The 22,871-nt window shown below is 37.4% G+C and overlaps 1 protein-coding gene across 1 annotated transcript; it reads right to left on the bottom strand.

Annotated features, from left to right (window-relative positions):
* Positions 1–19,102: 19,102 nt before the first annotated feature.
* On the bottom strand, positions 19,103–22,286 carry uchl1 (ubiquitin carboxyl-terminal esterase L1 (ubiquitin thiolesterase)). Its single transcript, XM_051121460.1, has 9 exons — positions 22,170–22,286; positions 22,045–22,056; positions 21,552–21,680; positions 20,726–20,861; positions 20,375–20,460; positions 20,073–20,120; positions 19,915–19,984; positions 19,738–19,796; positions 19,103–19,573 (listed from the first exon to the last, which is right to left on the bottom strand). The coding sequence occupies exons 1-9, from the start codon at positions 22,200–22,202 to the stop codon at positions 19,490–19,492; spliced, it is 657 nt and encodes a 218-aa protein (XP_050977417.1). The 5' UTR covers positions 22,203–22,286; the 3' UTR covers positions 19,103–19,489.
* Between the last annotated feature and the right edge of the window lie 585 nt (positions 22,287–22,871).

Below are 22,871 nucleotides of genomic sequence, written 5' to 3'. Positions count from 1 at the left end.
AGACTCAGGATTAAGAGACTTACAGTCCTACTTTAGATCTCACAGCTGCTTTTTTGTTTTGTTTTTTTCCAATTCCAATCTCATAATGTAGATTTTTCCTGTCAGAATTGCTCGTAATTGTGAGTTGACATCTTGCAATTCTAACATATTTTCTCAAAATTACGAGTTGATATAAAGTCACAATTCCTTTTTTTTGACCCCTGTGCCAAAAATAAGCTTCCATACAAACCCTACTTTTAATCCTGGTAAATTCACAAAAATTACAAACTGTGAAGCTAAGACTGAAATGATTGGGATGTGAAAAATAAATAATGTGGACCTTTTTCACATTTCTGGGGTTTTCAGAAGCGAAAGTCATCATAGTTGGGTAAAATTCTATAGTTGTAAATGGAAACCACATCAAATATTTGATCCAATTCCAAAAAAAAAAAAAAAAAAAAAGAATAATAATAATAATAATAATAATAATAATAATTGTATTGATCACAAGCAAGAATGTTGTCAAAATTACCACCTCAGCCATTATGTCAGGAACATTAACTAGTTTTCTATAATTTAATGCCAAGACATTAAAACGTGTGTAGTGTTAGATTATTTGTTATTTGTGTGTGGTTTAGGTATACCCTGCATAATGGGGACAAAATGTCCCCATGAAGATGGCAACATCCAAAATCCTTGTCCTTGTGGGGACATTTTTTGGTGCCCATGAGGAAACAAGCTTATAAATCATACAGAATGTTTTATAGAAAGTTTTTTGAAAATCTAAAAAATGCAGAAATTTTTCCGTGAGGAGTAGGTTTAGGTGTAGGTTTAGAGTAAGAGGACTGAAAATACAATTTGTACATTCTATGGAATGTCCCTATAAAACATGGAGACCATTATTGTTACTCTCCTTCTGTAACTCTTCTATTGTTACTCTGCTTAGAACTTCTTCCTAAAAATACTGGCTGAATATGTTCATCTCTCCACAATGCAACATGGGTTTCTCTTGCATTCCAATCATGTTTGTCAGTGCCAGCACAGGCCCACAATCCACTTCAAACCATTTCAAGTGGTTTGAGCAAATGGATTGCTGTCCATCTCCACTGCTTTCTGACACATTTAAGCTTTTTCGCCATCGGACACTAATCCGATCAGCATTAAGGGTCTAAGCATACTTTTGAACTGGGTCGCTTCATGAGGAACAGCTCAAATCTTCTGACTCCAGTGACCCATAACACATTTCTTCGCCTTCTTCCATCCTAAAGGGTTTATCCCTTGATTGATTGACCAATTCAGGCTACCATATCTGACACCCCACATCTGTCTGCTTTGAAGATGTCAACTGAAAACTGATCTTGAAACTATTTCAGCGACCCTTCTGGCATTGGTCAGTTGCATGTGTTGGCATGTTCAGATGATTCATGGCTTTGTCTATCCATTCATCCAGTCTCTCTGTCTTTATATATAAAGAGAGAAAGATACATTAATAAAATCTACTCCATATGCTGCACCAATAAAAGCAATATTAAACCCCTCCATACCTCAGTTGACCCTTCGCAGGGAGTTTGATTGACAGGTGATCTGACCAATCATAATTCTGAATCTGCCATTTATGTCCGACAAACAAACCAGAAAATTAACGTTGGTGTACTTGAACTTGAAAAATGGTGTGTACTGATGACTTTCCACATTAAAACAAGATACCTTCTGGTGTTAATGCATGTCTATTTCATGCTATAACTAGTAAAGAGGAAGAGATGATCGGTTTATGTGCCACTTGAATTGAGGCGCTACAGTGATCTGTCACAACACATTAAGGTTTACTGTTGGAATTTCTTTAAAAAATGAAAAAAAATTAACCCTTAAATGCATGAATGTTTCGCCAATCATTACATACATCTTTAACGACCTGGACTTATATATCCAGCATGGATGGATCTTTGATTTCTACAATAGCAAAAAACTCTCTTGATATTTTAAGAACAGTTACAGAAGAATAAAATAAAGCAGATTTTGTTACCTTTTGAAACTTAGAAGGGTTTAATTTAGGCAGATGATTTTACCATCGCCGTCATCCTCAGAGCGCACTTCCACAGTACAATCAGCATCTGGCTCATATTCGCCATCTCAAATATATTCTCAAAACTACCGCTGGCAGCTTATTCACCACATCCACCATAAAATAACAGTGGCATTTATATTTTATTATTATAATAGTAATTGCTCTGTAGTAGGGGTGTAACGGTACACAGATGTCACGGTTCCATACGTACCTCGGGTCGAGAGTCACGGTTCGATACGATTTCGGGTACAACAGAAAAAAAAAATGTTTCTTTTCATTTATTTTAAACACAGTAGTACAAATTACAATATTTTTCCACCTACATGTGAAAATACTACATATTATATCAAATTAATGTCATATATAGGCTATAAAATCTGCAGTACATACAAGGAATAAATATTTATATTTAATTTACTGATAGACAAGGGACAAAAACTGTGCAACACGTAACGTAGCCTATATTTGCTGAGTTTCAGTTCAGTTTTGTGACAGAAAGGAAACTCAAATGGCAGAAAGCGACATTCTATTTGTTTATTGTTTAAGTTGATTTTGCTGGTATGAGGAAAGTTAAAGTAATAGTGCCGGTGCACACAAACACAAAACATATCAGTTCCAGGCTTCTAGCATTGCTAACATTACAGTTCAGTTGGTAACTTACTCTATCAAAATAAAACACAGTGAACCAAACATCAGCGTGCCTGCCTCACTGTGTCACTGTTATAACACGACTGAAGTACAAAGTATATAATTTACATAATAAATAATAGCTTAGCATTTGGATGCATCGATAATATGTAAAAATTATGGAATATTTGGATTTGTGCCAAATCAGAGAGGTAGGATACACGAGCACAAAGCTCCATTTGAGTGCGCAAGCCTTTAAAGCAGGGGTGCTTAACCCTGGTCCTGGAGATCGACTTTCCTGCAGAGTTCAGCTCCAACCCTGACCAAACACACCTGAACCAGCTAATTAGGATCTCAAGGAGCACTTGATAATTATAGACAGGTGTGTTTGATTAGGGTTGGAACTAAACTCTGCAGGAAAGTCGATCTCCAGGAACAGGGTTGGGCACCCCTGCTTTAAAGTAACGTTATATTCCTTTGTCAGTGAGAGACGCTTTTAGAATGAGCACATTGTTACTGTCTAGTGGACTTTGTTTTCAAGTGCGCAACTCCTGGCATTCGCTGTTCTTCTGCTGGTGGTTATCAAACAGAGTTGCATTATTGCGGGCGCTCTCTTTTGGATTGAGGGTGAATTGCTTGTATTCATTGTAAGGCCTCATGCACCAAACCGAGATGCCCGTACCATGACGGTTCCGTACGAATACATGTATCGTTACACCCCTACTCTGTATTAAAGCCATTGAAACCTATTTAATTTTTGTTGATGATATTCTTTTGTATTATGCTTACGATAAGTATACGTCATTATTGTCCATCGAACAGTGACACCTTGAGGAATAAAGGTAAATTGCACGTATTGACTCATCAGTTATTTACATATTTTTGCGCACGAAAAATATACTTACACTATTACAAACCTGGGGTCTCTAGCGACCCTATACACTTTTTACAAAAAATAATCAGAAAACAGATATTCTTTTACATTTTGTTATTTTTTTCTTGTATAGGCAATTGTTTATAATGAATAGATTGAGGAATACTAAGAAAGTTGATGTCAAACTTAAAATTGAAATAAATGAGGTAGGGAGAGGGTAGTAAATGATGTCCCAGGTCGCTAAAGACCTGAGGTATGCATTTAAGGGGTTAAAGGTGAGACATTGTTTCATTCCTAAAGTAACCTGTTCTGGCATGTTGTCAGTTTCTTCTTTGCTCCACTATGTATTTTCTCTGTGTGAGAACATGATGTGTGGCGTGAGAGCGCCATGGCTTATTGGACTTATCAACAATAACAAAGGGGTTGTGCATTTGCGAAAGGTTTATTTATTTATTTAGGCTTATATTAAAACCTAGTTTAAATGTTTTATGTCTAGTTACATACAGAAATCTTGTGTGTAGTGTAAATGAGAAAAGAAAACACACACAAACACACTTCAGATGAGTATATGACTGTTTAACCAGTGTAATGAGTCTGAATACACACTCATAGGATAGAGCCAATTAAGAAGAGATTTAGTCCCCTTGAACAAACCTTGCTAGTCTAATAAGCTGATTTTTATTCATGAGAGGCACTGATACACACATAAATTCATCTGATCAAGAATTAATTTGATTCAAAAGCTGTTACAGGGTGTTAAGCATATCAATTAAAACTCACTTGATCTTTATTTCAAACACTTTAATAAAGTTTCAATTTGAGCAAAAGTCTTTGATTCGATTAAACTTTTTTTTAACTCATGGCGTATTATTGATATGTTGATGAAGAAGATTGTTTAAAAGACAGAGGCATTTTTTCCTCTCACCTTCTCATTAGATTTGACATACATGTATAATCGCTTTAGCTCCTATATTAGTGCTGAATATTAGAGCTCCCCTCTGCACTTATCATTTCCTATTCACTGATATGCGTGCATGTGTGTTTCATATCCGTTTCACTGCACTGCAAATAACCATATTTTTTACTTGGCGAATGTCAACATTTGCTCTCTAGAAAATCAAAAGTGCTGAATAAGAAAGGAGGGAGAGAGAAAAAAGAGATGTAATCAAGAGAGTAGTGTATTGATTGAGAGAAAGCGGCGTCTACAACACAAATCTGTTTGTGTGGAAAGTGTGATAGTGCTTTCTATTGAATATGAAGTGTGGGACAGCTTTTTACCTGATCTCAACAGAGTTGCGCTTCTGTTACTAGAGAGCAGATGCTCTAAAATGGTGGTTGTCAATCTTTTTAACTCAAAATCCCCTGTTGTCCAACACAATATTTAAATGCACCTCCACCCATTTCAGTATTTCTGCTGAACAGTAATGATGCCAACACTGCTTATATTCAAACTTTTTAATTCATAGATTAAATTAACCACAATTCTCAAACATCATCCAGATGTTTCATAAAATATATGTTCTTTGAAAATAATAGCTATTGAGGGTAGGGCGGGGGGGGACTTTCTTTTACAAAGTCTTGATTTTGTTTTGGGCGTGTACTAGAACATGCTTGGTGGTTCGAAAAACGCATTATTTTTAACATAATTTACATTATTACAATGCATTTCTCCCAGCCTGGCACAAATGGCTCGATTAGTTCCGGGTTTAATGAAGGCCCGCCTTCCAAAAACCGGAATGTGTTGTGATTGGTTAGCTGTCCCGCTGTGTTGCAATTGGTGAACAGCTTAGACGGTGTTTCGGTACTGCCATGCCCCTTGTCAAAGAAGCAAATTCCATGTACAACTGTTAGCACAAGCTAGATTAAAGTGATTCTTACATTTTAAATATGGATATTTTTCATACAAAAACGCATGGATTCACTACAGGAGGCCTTTACTGAGGCCTTTACTGAAGTGATGAAGAGAAACACCCATCTATACCATTCTAAAGCTTGGGAGTGGCAGGATAATTTTGTAATATAACTCTGATTGCATTCGTCTGAAAGAAGGAAGTCATATAAACCTAGGATGCATGGAGGGTGAGTAAATAATACACTACAGTACTGCTGGGTCCTACCGTCAGCATGCGAGATCGCCAATACATGATATTATCATGCTAATTATTAACACACTTAGTTTTATTGCCCAAAACCAGCTCCAGCATAAGGCCAAAAGCAGCCTAACATTAACATTATTAAAGAACATCATCACTGATTAGCCTTGCCTAGTCTAGTGCAAGTTTATGCATTAAAAAAAAAAAAAAAATTGGGTTATAAGTGAAGCTATCTACACTGTATGATGAATAAATCTCATACCACACACTGCACACGACGCGACAACTGGAGTAGATCGCGGCTTCAGCACGTCTGCGGCGCGTTATTGCTCTGAAGCGGCTACTCTAGTCAATGCTTGTGTTTATACTCACCTCGCTGCAACTCGTTGAAACGGCTCTCCACGCTGCATCGCTAAAGTTAGGCTAATTCTCTACCTCATCCCTACCCATCCCCCAACAATTAAAATTTCCGTAGGTGGGATTTAATTTAAAGGGTCCTATTATGCTCCTTTTCAAAGTCTTTATTTTGTTTTGGGGATGTACTAGAACGTGCTCTCATGCTTGGTGGTTCGAAACACGCATTATTTTTCACATAATTTACATTTATTACAATACCTTTCTCCCAGCCTGGCACAAAACCTCGATTAGTTCCGGGTTTAATAAAAGCCAGCCTTCCGGAAAAAAGGAAATGCGATTGGTTAGCTGTCCCATTGCATTGCGATTGGCAAACAGCTTAGACTGTGTTTCAGTACTGCCACGCCCTTGTCAGAGCAGTTAGTGCAAGTTAGATTAATAGTGAATCTTATGTTTTAAATATGGATATTTTTCTTACAAAAACGCATGGATTCGCTACAGGAGTTATAAGTGAAGCTATCTACACTGTATGATGAATAAATCTCTTACCACACACTGCACATGTATGCGGCGCGTTGCGGCTCCGACATGGCAACCGGAGTAGATCGCGGCTTCGGCATGTGTTTCGACCCCCTGTACTGCACGCGTCTGCGGCGCGTTACTGATCTGAAGTGGCCACTCTAGTCAAAACTTGTGTTTATACCCGCCGCGCTGCATCGTTAAAGTTTGGCTAATCCCTCACCTCCTCCCTACCCACCCCCCAACAATTGTAATTTCCGTAGGCAGGATTTAATTTAATGATATTCTAATGGACCGCGTTGTGACATCATTGCATGCAGAAAATAACCGCTGTAGTCCAAAGAAGCTGTTCGCTGTAGTTCTTGAAAAGAGATTTTTTAAAAACGAAATATCTCCCTTTGGAGTGGACTTTTGAGACTAAAATTCAAAAAGAGAAAACGCATAATAGCACCCCTTTAAGTCAAGTCAAGTCAAGTCACCTTTATTTATATATTGCCTTTAACAATACAGAATTGTGACAAAGCGGCTGTACAGTAGGAAATAGTACATCAACAATGCAAAAGGGCAACAATAAACACTCAATTTTCAGGTAAAGGCAGTTAATCAAATACAATAAAATAAAATACAATATCGTGTGAAGAGAAAGTGTCCCCAACTAAGCAAGCCAGAGGCGACAGCGGCAAGAAACCAAAACTCCATCGGTGACAAATGGAGAAAAAAACCTTTGGAGAAACCAGGCTCAGTCGGGGAGCCAGTTCTCCTCTGGCCAGACGCAGAGGACTCATCTGGTTCCCGTGGTCTTATGCCGACGGCCATCTAGGTGACGAGGTCTTCACTGGGGATCCGTCTCTGGGGCGGATATTTAACAATAAACTTTCTGATTTAATTGAAGTTGGCTAAGACCCCTGGTTGAGAATGACTGCTTTAAGGCCCCAATATACTTCAAGTGAAATCAAAATCAAGTGAAACTGGTGTAACATCATTTCAAACTAAATCAGGTCAAACGAAGTTTGTTTGGAGTTTATGGAAAAGTTTACTCTAGCTGGCAAACAACTTTGAACTAAGTAACAGGCTATATTACAGGTAGGTGTACTCTGACCTCCACTTTCTTTGATTTGGAAATCTTCTCTGGTTTATTTCCTCTATCGAGATCAGACATTTGGGTAACACTTTACAATAAGGTGTCGGGCTAAAGGGCACCTCTGCCTTTATTTTCCTCTAAACCAGCAGATGGCAGAAAAACGTGGGGTCCGCTTTTTAAGATGCATGTGCAAATGTGGCTGATCTTACTTGATTTAATATTTGATGTTTTTTAAAATTGTGTAGATTTAAGTAGCAAATGAGAATCGCTAAAATTATTGAATATATTTTAAGACAAAGGCCTTCTTAATGTTTTTTAGTTTTAAGATAATTAAAGCAACAGTTTTTAAAGAGCGAAAGAATATGTAAAAGTATGGTATTTGGGGTAAAAAAAAAAAAAGACCCTGCTGTTGGGGCTAAAAGGCACAATATTTAACTTGACAATTATTAGATGGCAACATTTCCATTTGTTGACATGACATGGTTACATTTAGATGGTAAATATCATATATTAAGTTGGGTGTCTATCTTAGAGATAATTTCTTTGGTATTTTTCTTTTGGAAAAACTTTGGGATTTCTCTCACAAAATGTTTACCCCAAGTAAAGAATATTTGAAGTTGTGTGTTACTAATATCCCTCGGCTTTGACTTGTGCCTTCGACCGAATCACAATGTTTACTTGAGGTAAAACTCAAGAGTTGCATTAGAAAGTCCAGTGGGATTCATCCAGTGTGGGGCATTCTGGTACAGGCTAGTCGTCACAGACCAGTGCAGCCTTATATAATTGAAGATGTTGAATCAGCCTCCCTAAGTCTCCTTGACTGACACATGAGGTCAGTATGAAGCCCTTAGGTGGGGTTAGATTTAATTAGCATCTCTCTCTCATCCTCTGGAGTCAAAACACTAATACTCACTCATTCAAAGCACTGACCAGCCATTTTGTTTCTGGACTGTGAAACGTCTTGGAGTCAGCATCTGCCTGAAGAGACAGGCCTGTGTTCTTATTGCCCTTTCATTTCAGCTCAAACCAGCAACGGCCACCAAATTACAGAATATATCTTACGTCCTCCTTGATACATGGATGCAGAATGTGTATTAAGTTGCAAATGTGAAACACACGTTTATTAGATAATGTGGGTGCAGATAATATACTTATCGTAAACTTTATCATAAACATTTTGATTTGAAGCATTTTTAATACAGAAATTTAAAACATGCCATTTATAGAAGAGGTGTATTCAATTCACTGTTTGTATGAATTCCATTTTTTTATGTTTAATAGATTTGAGGGAAAAAATGAACTTCACATCATGACCCAAATGCTCCCAGGAGCCCATGTTCATTTTCCAATGTTTCAGTGATGTCACTGCACAGTCTGTCCCTGTGTCTGTTTCATGGCTGTCTGATTTTGGGGGACAGATTGCATAACAAGTACAGGCATGATGCACCATCCGGGTTTTTAATCAAGGAGCTTTTTGTAATCTTAAAGGCTCAGATTAAACCAAATGATCATTGCCTCTAGACTTTCCAAACTGGCCCTACGTTACCCACCTACAGTTACACACACACATTTATGCACAGAGCCTTTTCTCACCCAGTACCCGCTGCTGTCTCTTCATGGCCTCAGCCTCAAGGGGAGAAAGAAATGAATGGCAAACAGAGAAAGATACCGAGAGAGGGGGAAGATTGGTTCAATCAAGCAAGATTTTTTAGAATCATGAACCAGAAAGGTCATTCTTCATTAAGACACAGCTGAGAGCTTGCGGCATTAAAGCAGAATGAGTTTAAAAAAAGAAAAGAAAAAAGTGGGGTTTTAGATTAATACCATCCAAAAAGTGATTAGACATTACATTAGAAAAGCTCAAGAGTTCAATTGTATTAACAAAACAATAAGCATAAAATAAACAGCTTTATCTCTCACTTATTCACAATTACTCAGACACAAAAACTGAGCAGGCAGAAAAGTGCTAAATATTTTTCAATCATTTCCACCATACAAATGCTAACATCTCTGCTGAACATGTTAAAACTTTAACTTTGTTTTACCTGAAATCCTGCAAATCCATGTAAAGGCATTTCTATGCCTTGCACATCAAAATAAATGAGACTGAGAGATCATTCATGGTACTATGACGCCCTCTAGTGGCTACTCAAAAATTATTTTTGTACAAACAAATCTAAATTGTAAATAACTTTGAAAAAATTCCTTAAGGTTCAAACAACCAGTAGGCTACACTAGGTCCAGTGGCGCTGAGTACGGCAAATAGAGAGGTTCCTGCACACCAATGCAAAAGGTGTCCCAGCTAAGTGATAGGACATTGTTTGGCCTGTCTTCTCAAGACACCCTAAAGTATCTTGACAGATATAACGCAATGCAGTGAAGCTGATACCTTGTTCTGAGAGTAGGCAGCAGAGTCATTTACAGTGTTGAAAGTCACGGAAATTAAGCAAATGAAAGAACTGCTTACCCATTTTAAGATGTGAAGTAAAGAATGTCCACTTCTGCTAGCTTCCAGAAGACTGTCCTAAAAAAGAAAGCAGAAAGATAAGCTACAGTAGCACGGTCACAGAAACTGGTATGATTTTTCTGAACAAAAAAAAATGTATGTGTGATATATCAGAAGACAAAATATCTCCAGTACATTTAACAAAACACTATATAACACATGAATTGCTGTCTCCCCATTGACATTATCAACCAGAAGATTTTTTTCTGCAGACTCAAAGTAAAACTGAACAGCAATGTCTCCATCGAAAAGACCAATTTCACACTAGATGCACAAGGAGCACCCGTGTTAACACGTTAATATGGTCTCCTCTTAGACTCAAAATAATAGCATCCTTTCAGATTCTAAAGTATAATTTCACATCTCACTGAATGTGCTGTTAGATTTGATTTTGTCATGATTTCAGTAAATTAATTAATTCATTTATTTATTTATCACAATTTGGAGCCCAGAATGAACCAAAATACACTCCACAGAGACAACGGGGCAGCCTGCATCTCCTATCATGAGTTATCACACAGTCATCATATGCCTTTCAGCAAAGCCAACTTTATATGAATGGATGCAGATCAGGGACACAACTGTACATTTGCTGAGGAGTATGCAAGATCAGTGTTGGCGCCCACCTATATATTTTAATTTATAGTATTTTTTATTTATTTGTCTCTAAATGATTCATATTTTTTATATTTTATATTGAATGGGAACATTATAGGCCTATGTAAAATTCACTTTAAATATTTTTTTATCAGTTTAATATATTTTATTTTATTTTATGTTATTTATAAAGATACTTCATGGAGAATGTATCTCGCTTAAGTGGAAAATTTCTAAGACCTGTTGGAAAACACACACAAAAAAACATGATATTCCCACTATAACCAGTAGATGACAGCATAGGATCATTCATTGGCTCATTTCCACTCCTCAATATAGTCTAGGGGTTGCCAAACTCGGTCCTGGAGAGCCAGTGTCCTGCAGAGTTACATTCGAACCGTAATTAAACACACCTGACTAATTACTAGGCATGCTGGAAACTTCCAGGCAGGTATGTTATAAGGCAAGTTGGAGGTAAACTCTGCAGGCCACCTGCCCCCCTAGAACGAGTTTGGAGACCCCTGATGTCTATGCATCTATGTTGCATCTATTCTTTGAATTTAAACTAAACGCATATGTGCCCCTTGGTCTCCTCTATTTATTTTGATCATGTGATTGTATACACAGGTCCATCTCAAAAAATTTGAATATCTTAAAAAAGTTCATTTTTTGTTCGTAACTCATTTCAAAAACTGAAACTTTCATATATTCTACATTCATTACATGTAAAGTAAAACATTTGTAGTGTTTTTTTGTTTTCATTTTGATGATTAGAGCTTACATGCGCTGACTGCGGCATGCATTCCACTCCTTGTGAAGCTCTCCCAAGTGTTTGAATCGGCTTTGCTTGACAGTTTTCTCAGTTTTCTTACCCAATTTCTTCCTTCCAGTTTGCATTTAATATGCTTTGCATTTAATACAGCACTCTGTAAACAGCCACCCCCTCATCCCCTCTTTGTGGAGGGTGTCAATGATTGTCTGCCAAGTCAGCAGTCTTCCTCATTATTGTGGCTTCAGAGAACAAGAGATACCTGGAATTTATACTGTAGGGATGGACATTTAATGAAACTTAAATGTAAATATAATAATAATAATATTTTGAGATGCTGGATTTTTAACTTTCATGAGCTCTAATCATCAAAATTAAAAAAAAAAAAAAAAAAAAAAAAAAAAAAAATGTACACAATTCTGTTTTCAGTTTTAATTTTCCTGGTTTCTGTTTTAATACTTTTAAATTTTCGTAATAAAAATGTCAGCGGTTTTCTATTTTAATATACCTTCAAATATAAATTATTCCTGTGGTGCAAAGCTTTAATTTTTAGTGCCATGTGATCCTTCAAAAAACAATATTCTGTATTTTTTTTTTTAAATCAAATTAGTCTTTGGAATGAAAAGGAACAAAAAGTCAGGGGTTTTTTTTAGAAATAAATACTCAGCAAGGATGTGTTAAAGTGATTAAAAGTGATGGTAAACCCTTTAATATAATATATATCAGCTTTGCATCACAGGAATATATTTTAAAGTGTAAACTTGGTTTGTATAAAAGGTGTTTATTGTGTTTTAACTGGTTTTGAGGACCTTCCACTTGGCATTGCTCAGTGATCGGCTGAGTAGCATCCTGTGTTTGTGTTGCTTTGAGAGAGCAGCCATCAGTGATGGGAATCACGGCGCTATAAATAAACGGTATTAGTAATGGTGTTATTTTTTACAGTAAGGAGTACTCAAACTAAATACTGTTTCCCCCGTTACAACGCCGTTACCGTTACTGACAATGAAATGCATCGTTTTTAACTTGTTTATTTTTCAGTTAATCTGAACTGATGCGCAGCGTACTTGTATTTGATAAACCGTAGACTAATACGCAAAGAACCGTAGTATCACACACAAGTAAAGAAAGATACAGAGCAAGAGAATATTATATACTATGCAGAATTGACGCACTATATTTATACGATATTCTTTGTTGTATGGTCCTGCCAAAATAACGATGTTCCTTTGGCTTTCTTCAGCTCTTAAATACTGCCGGTTTCTCCAGTAGTGAGCAGAACTAATGCGCAAACGGCAATCTCATTGGCTGGCGCTCACCTATTATCGTCCTTCTTCTGATTTCAGCGAATCAGTTCGAGCGAACGCAGACAACGTGATTAATATTCATTCATGAGCCCAGCTCATTAATCCTTAGTGCATTTTATATTGTTACTGTTAGTGTAATTCATAGTAGTTTTATTATAGTTTTTTCCCTTTTTTATAGAAACACTAAATGACAAACAATATCTTAAGCACCACCACCAGTCCTAAGTTCAGTCAACATAACAAATATGCATTCATACAATGCTTTATTCTAATTGCTAAAGGTCTAATAACTAAAGTTTAATGCTAAATTATTATAATATCATATTATAATGCTTGACTGATTGATGCTGTATGTACTTTCAGATATTTAAAAAAAACATAGATATTTAATATTAGTCTGGTGGATAAACAAACAAACAAACAAAACAAAAACTAGCCAATGGCAATTCTATTGCCACTGTTCTATTGTTTTATAATAATAATAATTCATTCAATTCAGTGTCCATTTCATTCATTTAACATATTTAATATTGGGGACATTCAAGTTATTTGACATATTTGAGCATTTTTTAAAGTAACACCATAGTTAATTTCCCTGGTAATTAGTTACTTTATAATGATGCAACTCTATTTGTGAGAAGTAATTAGTAACTATAACTAACATAAATACATATGGTTGCCAGTGTTGGGCATGTTACTTTAAAAAGTAATTATTACTTTTTAAAGTAGCATGCCCATGCCCAACACTGGCAACCATACAGTGCTCAGCATAAATGAGTACACCCCCTTTAAAAAGTACAAATTTAATCAGTAGCTCAATGAACAAAAGAACAATTTCCAAACTTTTCACAAGGCTGAGTTTTATTGAACACTTATTTAACTCCATAACATGAAATTAAGGTTAATAATCCAATTTAGATCACAAAATCTTCAGTTTTACTCAAATTGGTTGAAGCAAAAATGAATACACCCCGCAACAAAAACTACTACATCTAGTATTTTGTATGAGCACCGTGATTTTTAAGGACAGCACCAAGTCTTCTAGGCATGGAATGAACAAGTTGGCGACATATTGCAACATCTATCTTTTTCCATTCTTCAAGAATAACCTCTTTTAGAGCCTGGATGCTGGATGGAGAGTGATGCTCAACTTGTCGCTTCAGAATTCCCCACAGGTGTTCGATTGGGTTCAGATCAGGAGACATACTTGGCCATTCAATCACCTTCACCCTGTTCTTCTTCAGAAATGCAACAGTAGCTTTAGATGTGTGTTTTGGATCATTGTCGTGTTGGAAAAGTGCACGACGACCAAGTGCATGGAGTGATGGCAGCATCTTCTCCTTCAGTATAGAGCAGTACATTGTTGAGTTCATGATACCATCAATGAAATGCAGCTCCCCAACACCAGCAGCACTCATGCAGCCCCACATAAGGACACTGCCACCACCATGTTTCACTGTAGGCATTTTTCTTTGAAATCCTCACCTTTACGACACCATACAGTTTTAAAACCATTAGTGCCAAAAACAGTGATCTTTGTCTCATCACTCCAGAGTATAGAGTCCCAGTAATCTTCATGTTTTTCAGCATGGGCCCTAGCAAATTCTAGGCGTGCTTTTTTGTGCATGGGCTTTAGGAGAGGCTTCCTTTGTGGACGATACTTATACATGCCATTCCTCTGCAGTGTGCGCTGTATGGTGTCACAGGAAACGGTCACTCTCAGTTTGGCTTTCTACTGCTTTAGCTAACTGCAGTGAACTTGCATGGCGATTTTCTTCAACCCTTCTCATCAGAAGACGCTCCTGTCGAGATGTTAACTTCCGTGGACGGCCTGGACGTCTCTGTAAGATGTAAGATTTCTTAAATTTTTGGATCACTTTTGCTACAGTATTTTGACTGATATGTAAAGCTTTGCTGATCTTCTTGTAGCCCTCACCTTTTTTGTGTAAAGAAATGATTTCCTTTCTCAGATTTTGTGACATTTCTCTTCCATGGGGAGCCATTGCTGACAGCATGAAATCGGAAGGGCTTTTCTTTGTTAAGTAATGCCCTTTTATAGTCACCTGTCTGCTGGACACCTCTTAAATGAATCATTAGACTCACCTGTGGTTGAATGCCTGTTAATTAGAATTTTTTAGTCTTAAGTGTGGCTTTTCTCCCAAGACTATAATTGGGGTGTACTCATTTTTGCAACATGGGCTTGAATGAATTTGTTAGGAAAATAACTTTTTTGTGTGTGCAAATTAACAAATCTTGTTTGCAATCAATGGCCCACATTTGTGGGAGTACTTTGTAGTATAGTTTCTCATAGAAAATGTTGATCCTGAAAGGAAACTAAAGGTTTTCTGACAAATGTAGTGGGGTGTACTCATTTATGCTGAGCACTGTATGTATTTGCATTGTGTTCTGATAGAATACTGTTAATAGAGTTTTGGATAGCAGACTTGAGACTTGCTGTTAATGGGTTTTGGGTATAGACAACTTTGCTGACAAGTTGTTCTGTTACCAAACAAAACCGATACTTTCTGACAGGATCTGGTATGTGGGGCTGGATCTGATATTTCTGGCATGGAGGCATGATCTAACTAAGACAGTTTGGGATGTCAGTGTGTGCAGTTGATGTTGTAGAACAAACGTCAAAGTATTGTTAAGTTGTGTTTACCACAGGCTTTAAATTGAAAAATCCAATTATAAAACCCCATAGGAAAATCTAGGAGAAACCAGTCTTCCGAACTACAGGATAATGGAGACTTTACTTGTTATTGGCATAAAAGTGTCCAAAGAGTTAGCAATCAGAGTGTCAGTGCCTGGCTGATGTAATGCACAAAGAATATTGATTCTTCACAGCAGGCCACTAACTTCCAATGATCCACAGCCTAATCCAGATGATCTTGGGCCCATTTTATGCATTATTGGCAATGTTGTGCAGTTAGCTCTGTCATGAACTCATGAAAATCTCAACAGCCATTCACTGCCTTTATAAAGTTTGGAAGAGCCAGGACATTTTTTAATATAACGACTGTATTCATCTGAAAAAAATAAAGACATATACACCTAGGATGGCTGCAGTGTAAGTAAATCACAAGGTAATTTTTATTTTTAGGTGAACTATTCCTTTCAAATCATGTAATACACAGTCAGCCATGCATTATCCCTTACATATGCATGTTTGGTACCATTTTTTAAGTCTCTTAGGCTAATCCAGGCTGCATTTCTTGTATCAAAAATACACAAAAAATTGTGTTTTATATATATATATATATATATAAATTGCAATTTAAAATAATAGTTTTCTATTTTAACACGTATTAAAATTTTATTTAAGCCTGTGATGGAAAAAGAATAAAGAACACACATGTGCTAATTATTTTTGTGAAAACCATTTTTTTTTCTGGGCTCTTTTATGAATAGCCAGCTCAAAATGAAAATAGAAATATTTTATTATATTTTATTATAAACTAATTTACTATCACTTTTGATTACTTTAATGCATTCTTACTGACTAAAAGTTACAATTTCTTAAAACTGCCCCCAAATATTTGAACAATAGTGTGTATGCGCACACACACACACCTAAAAAAATAAACTGTATATACACATACTGCAGTACGCAACAACCACCTACTGTAACAGTCCGATCATCATTGTTTCAATGCCGGAACAGGGACGTAGACAAGAATGGCTCCTAAGCGATTGAGGTGTTCTGTTGTTGAATGTAATGAACATAGTAGTCATCATTTACTCATCTGAGCCGCTGAAGATGCAGTGGATTATGTTTGTCTGTGAAGGGAATGCACATCCCGATCTACATATATCCGTCTATTTTCGTGCGAATCATTTGTGATCCAACTTCACTTACAGCAGAAGTGAGTATAAGGATTTTTTTTTTTTTTTAATGAATTTTTGCAATCCCCTTTCCTAATAACGTACTAGTTAGCAAATTTTGTGGCTAAACGTGGCTAAAGTAAACAGGCTCGTCACTCCACAGAGAGAAGAGAGGGGCAGAGCGAGTAGAGCAGAGCTCATTAACATTCAACATCGACCAGACAGGATGATTTTTGCAGAGCTGATTTTGGCAAGGTAGAAAAGTTTGACCCCTTTAAAGGGGTCATCGGATGCCCATTTTCCACAAGTTAATATGATTCTTTAGGGTCTTAATGAAAAGTCTATAATATACTTTGGTTAAAAATTCTCAATGGTAGTGTAAAAAAAACCTTTTTACCTTGCAAAAATCAGCTCTGCAAAAATCAGAGGGGTATATAACTGCAGCTTGGAGATCTCCAAATGGGGGCAGGAACTCCAAAACAGGGTGGGCGCTTCAAAATAGGGCGTGGCTTCCTCCCTTTGACAGACAGGCATGACACGCATGCGCAATCTGCTCTGCTCTCACTGAGCATATTTATTTATATAGCATAGTTTATTTTATTTGAGAACAACTACAACCCCTTTATTTTATAAAGTTTAGTTTTGAAATGTAAGTCAATAACAATAGGCTGAAGCCAGAGCCAATGGGGAAAGTCTTTGCGCGACGAGACCCCGCCCCATTTTGGAGGTTCTGCCCACTTTTGGAGTTCCCGCCCCATTTTGGAGATCTCCGGTCTGCAGTTTTATATACTTGGAAAATCATCTCATTCTGGTCGAGGCTGCTTTAAATGCAAATGAGCTCTGCTCGCCCCGCCCCTCTCTTCTCTCTGTGGATTGAGGAGCCTGTTTACTTCAGCTGCATTTAGCTGCTAAACTTGCTAACTAGCACGTTATTAGGAAAGGCAATCGCAAAAATTCATAAAAAAAACCCTTATACTCACTTCTGCTGTGAATGAAGCTGAATCAAGAATATAGACGGATATACCAAGATCGGGAGGAGCATTCCCTTCACAAACAAACGTAATCCACTGCATCTTCAGCAGCTCAGATGTCGGGAGTAAATGACGACCACTATGTTCATTATTACATCCAGCAACACAACACCTCAATCGCTAAATTCTTGTCTAACTTACATCCCTGCTCCAGCATCAAAACATGGAGGTTGGACTGTTACAACTGATCTGAGGTAAGATGCTCATGTCAATGAACTAACGTGGGAACGGCCTCTGTGGGTGTGACGCAACAACGACAGGCATCTGAAAATGGCTCGTTTTAAAAATGGGGATATTATTTTTACAGATTAATTAAAAACCACTGCATAGACTTTTACCATTACAGTGTAGATTTGTACATACCATACACTGCTAACACACATTAATGTTCAAACAGTATGTAAAAGTGAACTTAGCATCCGATGACTCCTTTAAAGATACTTTGGATGAAAACTGGGGCGCATGTGACTGTCCCATTGACTGCCAGGTAATACCTCTGTCAAGCCTCAGAAAAGTACGAAAGACATCGTCAAAATAGTCCATCTGCCGTGATGGACTATTTTGACGATGTCTTTCATAGTTTTCTGGGTCTTAACAGTGGTATTTAAGTGGCAGTTAATGGGACAGTCACATGCGCCCCAGTTTTCATCCAAAATATCTTAAATTGTATTTCGAAGACGAACGAAGCTTTTACGGGTTTGGAAGGACATGGGGGTAAGTGATTAATGGAAAAATTTTCATTTTGGGAGTAACCCTTTAATTCAGTCAGTAGCTGCGTTTCCATTACCCTTCAAGATGCGCAAATTTAAACTGCGAATTGAAAATACGCCTAATGGAAACGCGTCAATTTCTCGAAAACTCCCATATATCGCAAAAAAAGTTTTTACGCTCGCATGAGGTGGTTTTTCAGGCAATTCGAATATCTCGGAATATTTCGCAAAACTGCAATGGAAACGGCTTTTCCGCATTTTACAAGGCATATCCCTGGTGAAAAAAACAGCATATGCTGTTTTTTTCACCAGGGATGTAAGTCGTCATATGATCATTCTTCAGTGTACTATAAACTCCAAGAAACACTTCATACGTAGCCGCTCTCAAGTATAAGGGGTTTTCCCTGATATTAATTCTTAGATTACGTACACTGCACACATCTGCGGCGTGTAACGGCTCCTGCACAGTCACCGGAGCTGATGTTATGTTAATACCAGCAGCGCAGCACAAGTTTCTGAAGCGCCTCTCCACGCTGCTTCTGTAAAGATACACGCATACGCCTCCGTTGCCATGACGCATCACGAGAGGAACAAATTACGTTTTAGTCGCGTAACATTGGTTAATGTAAACGTTGTCATTTCGCAATCCTTTATCGACATTTATAAAATACCGCCAAAGTTTTGCGCAAATCTGTAATAGAAACGCGCCTACTGTCAGTGATGTCATAGTTCCAGCACTGTTACGTCAAAAACAACACTACACAAAAAGCAAGTTACCCTTCTCGGTTTTGTTTATTTTGAACACACGCCTCCAAGCTCGAGTTCACATTAAATTTCAGCAAAAAAAAAAAAAAAAAAAAAAAAAAAAGTGCCCAAAATATCAGAACTAGAACTAAATGAGGTACATCAACAAAAGCTAAAAATAAACAATACTGATGTTTACAAAGAGCATAGTAGTAGACTGATACAGACAAAATAAAATAATAAGTTAGAAAAAAAGAGAAATCAGTGTCAATTCACAGTCAAACAGGCAGGCAGTTTGTGTAGCATGTATCAAGGGATGTTACAGGTTTGGGTTCTGTGCTCTGTATAGTAAGTGCTTGAAGGGTTTTTTCCAGAACTACTCATGGTTTAAGCTAAGTGGTCTGGCTCCTCTCAGGCCTTGGAGAGAGCCACAGCAGAGAAACGCACCTCCCCTTTCTCTCGCTCCATAAACTCACGGCACACCCTTGCAGCATCCTACAGAGAGATGAAGTCAGTTACTCAGTCACGGGAAGATGACTCATTCCTTTAGAATGCTCTAAATCTACCGTTCTGACCATAATGACATAACAGTTCATAACAAAACATGCTACAGTTGCCCTCAACTACAAACAACCATACCTAGGAAAATGTGTGCTTACCATGACAAAGCTATCTGGTTTTGTAGACCCATGATTCACAGGTCCATCCATTCTGCCATCTGAGGCAACAAAACACTCACTTTTTATCTCACAGACATTTGAAAATGAGTTTACACTTAAACGCAAGTCATTGGCACATAAACAGACACTACACCACAATTAATGTCAACCACTTACCCAGCTCATAAAGCTGACCATTTACATTGACAAATGTAATGAAATGGAAATTGACGTTGTCTGCTTCTGGCTGTTAAAATAAGAAACATGGAGAAAATGATTAATTTAACAAAGTCATTGCTTATAGTGTTTATGCACGCATGTCATTCTTGTCTTACCCGACATTGTCCTTCATCAGCAACCGCATCATGAGTTTCTTGGATGGCCTGAAAAAAACAGTAACTTAATTTTAAAAACACAAATTAAGTTTGACTGCATTTATTTCAATTAAACAACAGAAACATGGAAAATAAAAATAGTACAATAGTACCACCTACTGGTTGAGCTGAATACTGCACAAAAATTAAACAGGCCCTTTGAGTCACATGACCTTTGTGACACTTTTGAAGTAAATCTTTGTTTTTGGCAAAGATTATGTGGCAAATCACATGTTTAGTGTGGCTTTCAATGAACACAATACCTTATTTTCTTCAAGTTCCTTGGCTCTTTCTGCAGCAGACATCCCTGAGGTGGCTTCCAGGAACTTCTTCAGGGCAGAATTATTGTCTATAACAGAAGGGAAAACAAACCAAGTGTCAAATCATGAAGCTGCCTCTCACCAATCTAAACTTAGTCTATTTGTAGCTTTGCATTTCAACTGCATATGTAATTTGTAGCAGTCTGGATGTCGAATTTATTTAGCTAGTCAAATTATGCAAGGATAAATAAATTACAAAAATACCATTTTCAATCAAGAAGGTCATTAGTTCTGTTCAGCATCAGTAAACATCTTGTGCATGAGAGAAAGTTTATGGCTCATGTCTCCACTGACCAAAATCAATACTGTCCTGGTTGTTGGCCACAGCATGTACCAAACCCACAGTTCCACAAGAGTTGACCACAGTTTGTTTCAGAAAATATACACTTTTAGAGTCGTCAACAGACTGTTTGGAACGAAACTCCTCATGCTAAAAGAAAGAAGAGAGATGTGGGTTAAAGTTAAGTAATTAATATGTGACCCTGGACCACAAAACCAGTCTTGAGTAGCACGGGTATGTGTGTCGCAATACCCAAAAATACATTGAATGGGTCAAAATTATAAAATGTTTCTTTTAAGCCAAAAATCATTAGGATATTAAGTAACAATCATGTTCCATGATTTTGATTAGTACTATGCATTGCTAAGAACTTCATTTGGACAACTTTAAAGGTGATTTTCTCAGTATTTTGACTTGTTTGCACCTTATTTGACTTGTTTTTCAAATACTGTCCTATCCTAACAAACCATACATGAATGGAAATCTTATTTATGCAGCTTTAAAATCATTTATAAATCTCAGTTTAAAAAAAAAAAAAAAAATTGACCCTTATGACTCGTTTTGTGGTCCAAGGTCACATATGGTACATTCTGCGAGTAAGAAAGTTATTGTAAAGACGCTCTAAATTGCAACTAAAAATACTACTAGTAAGCCAAAAATTGCTAATAAAAAACAAAGCTCTAAAACCTTTAGTTATAAATAAAACTACATAACTTTGAGCATCTATTTGAGTTTTTGACGTATCGTTTTCTCACGTGACAGACGACCACGCCCGCGTTTACTGTAATGTAATGCTTTGTGTGCGCGCTCGTGTGCGTGCCTGCGTGCGTCCGTACGTACCTGTTGCGTTAAAGGGAAGAGCAGCATCATGGCACAGCAGGGTGATGGCACCCCTGACAAAGACTCATCCTCCAGACCCAAAACATCCACAAAACGCCAACTCGAGCCCACACCCAACTTACTTAATACCTACACAGAAATACAGAAAAGTGGTTTACAAAAATTACATTTTTTTTTTTGAGACGTTATCTATTCGAATCAAACAAAATCATTGTCTGATATGTTAAAGTTTGAAATCACCGTGTATTATAAACGACTAATGTATTAACTGTGGTATTATGCAAAATTTAATTACAGCGTTAAGCATGCTTATAAAAATGCTGCGTGTTATTGTTATTGTGCATAGCAGGTGATGCTGTGTGTAACGTTAAGCCCACGCCCTTTCATATCTTTCATTTTAGATTCGGGTCCATGACAGTTCAGTCTCAGACGCCACAGACTTGTCCAGCAGACAGTCTCATCATCACCTCATCTTATGACTCAGCGAACGTACCTTATTCAGCATCTGAAACCAATACAAGCGCACAAAAATGTCGGTCATATTCAGTCAAGAGAAAGCGAAAGCATGCACGATACACAAATCAGCTAGCGAGGCTAAATCACGATAAAGCGGTAAACCTCAGGGTTTATTTCCATAGGTTTCCATTCCATGATTGCAGACGGTCTTGGGTATCACTCCTTAGAGTTCTGAAAGGCGCCGCCCGAGAAAACGTAAACCAGACTGAAGGAGCACGAGGATCATATATGCGACCGGTCATATTCCATTCACGCAGACCGGAGGGGTGTCCGCTCAGATAGATGAGCTATTTATGAACCACTGACACACATATTCACCCTGCTAGTGAAATTGTTCTGTATATTTAGAGTGTCGAAAAAAGTCAACGCATTGAAGAGGGAGAAATGGGGAAAGTTGGTTGGTTGAGATTCTCCAGCAATAGACCGGTCCGCCATCGGCAGATTCTGGAAGCTACCAGAGTTCTCCAGATCTGATGAATCATTTGATTAAAAGAAATAATCAGTGACATTTTACATTAGATTAAAGTATGGACAAAGTATGAATTAAGTGCACTCAATAACTCGAAGCTGCATGAATCAGAACTGAAGGTCAAAATTCAACTTTTCACCAACTCACATAACACTTTACTTTGGCCTGAGTGGTTTTGTTGAAATAACAACAGATGACTTGCACTTTTTGGTATCTTTTAAATATGTCAGATTTAAGTGGATTTACTGTCCCTCTTCTTTCTGTGTGTTGTGAATCCTGTTTACACACTCAAAGATACATGATTTGCTATATTGATTATTACCATAATTTGATTC

Source organism: Labeo rohita, chromosome 1 (genome assembly GCF_022985175.1).
Source record: "Labeo rohita strain BAU-BD-2019 chromosome 1, IGBB_LRoh.1.0, whole genome shotgun sequence".
Lineage (NCBI taxonomy): Eukaryota > Metazoa > Chordata > Actinopteri > Cypriniformes > Cyprinidae > Labeo > Labeo rohita.
This window is presented reverse-complemented; position numbering and strand designations above follow the sequence as displayed.

Excerpts from the sequence above, each read along its gene's own strand:
- uchl1 (XM_051121460.1), bottom strand. The coding sequence starts at position 22,202 with ATGGAATGGAAACCTATGGAAATAAACCCTGAG. Across the intron at positions 20,461-20,725 it reads CCAGGACAGTATTGATTTTG|ACAATAATTCTGCCCTGAAG; the intron begins GTCAGTGGAGAC and ends CTTCTGTTATAG. Across the intron at positions 20,121-20,374 it reads AGGAACTTGAAGAAAATAAG|GCCATCCAAGAAACTCATGA; the intron begins GTATTGTGTTCA and ends TGTTTTTTTCAG.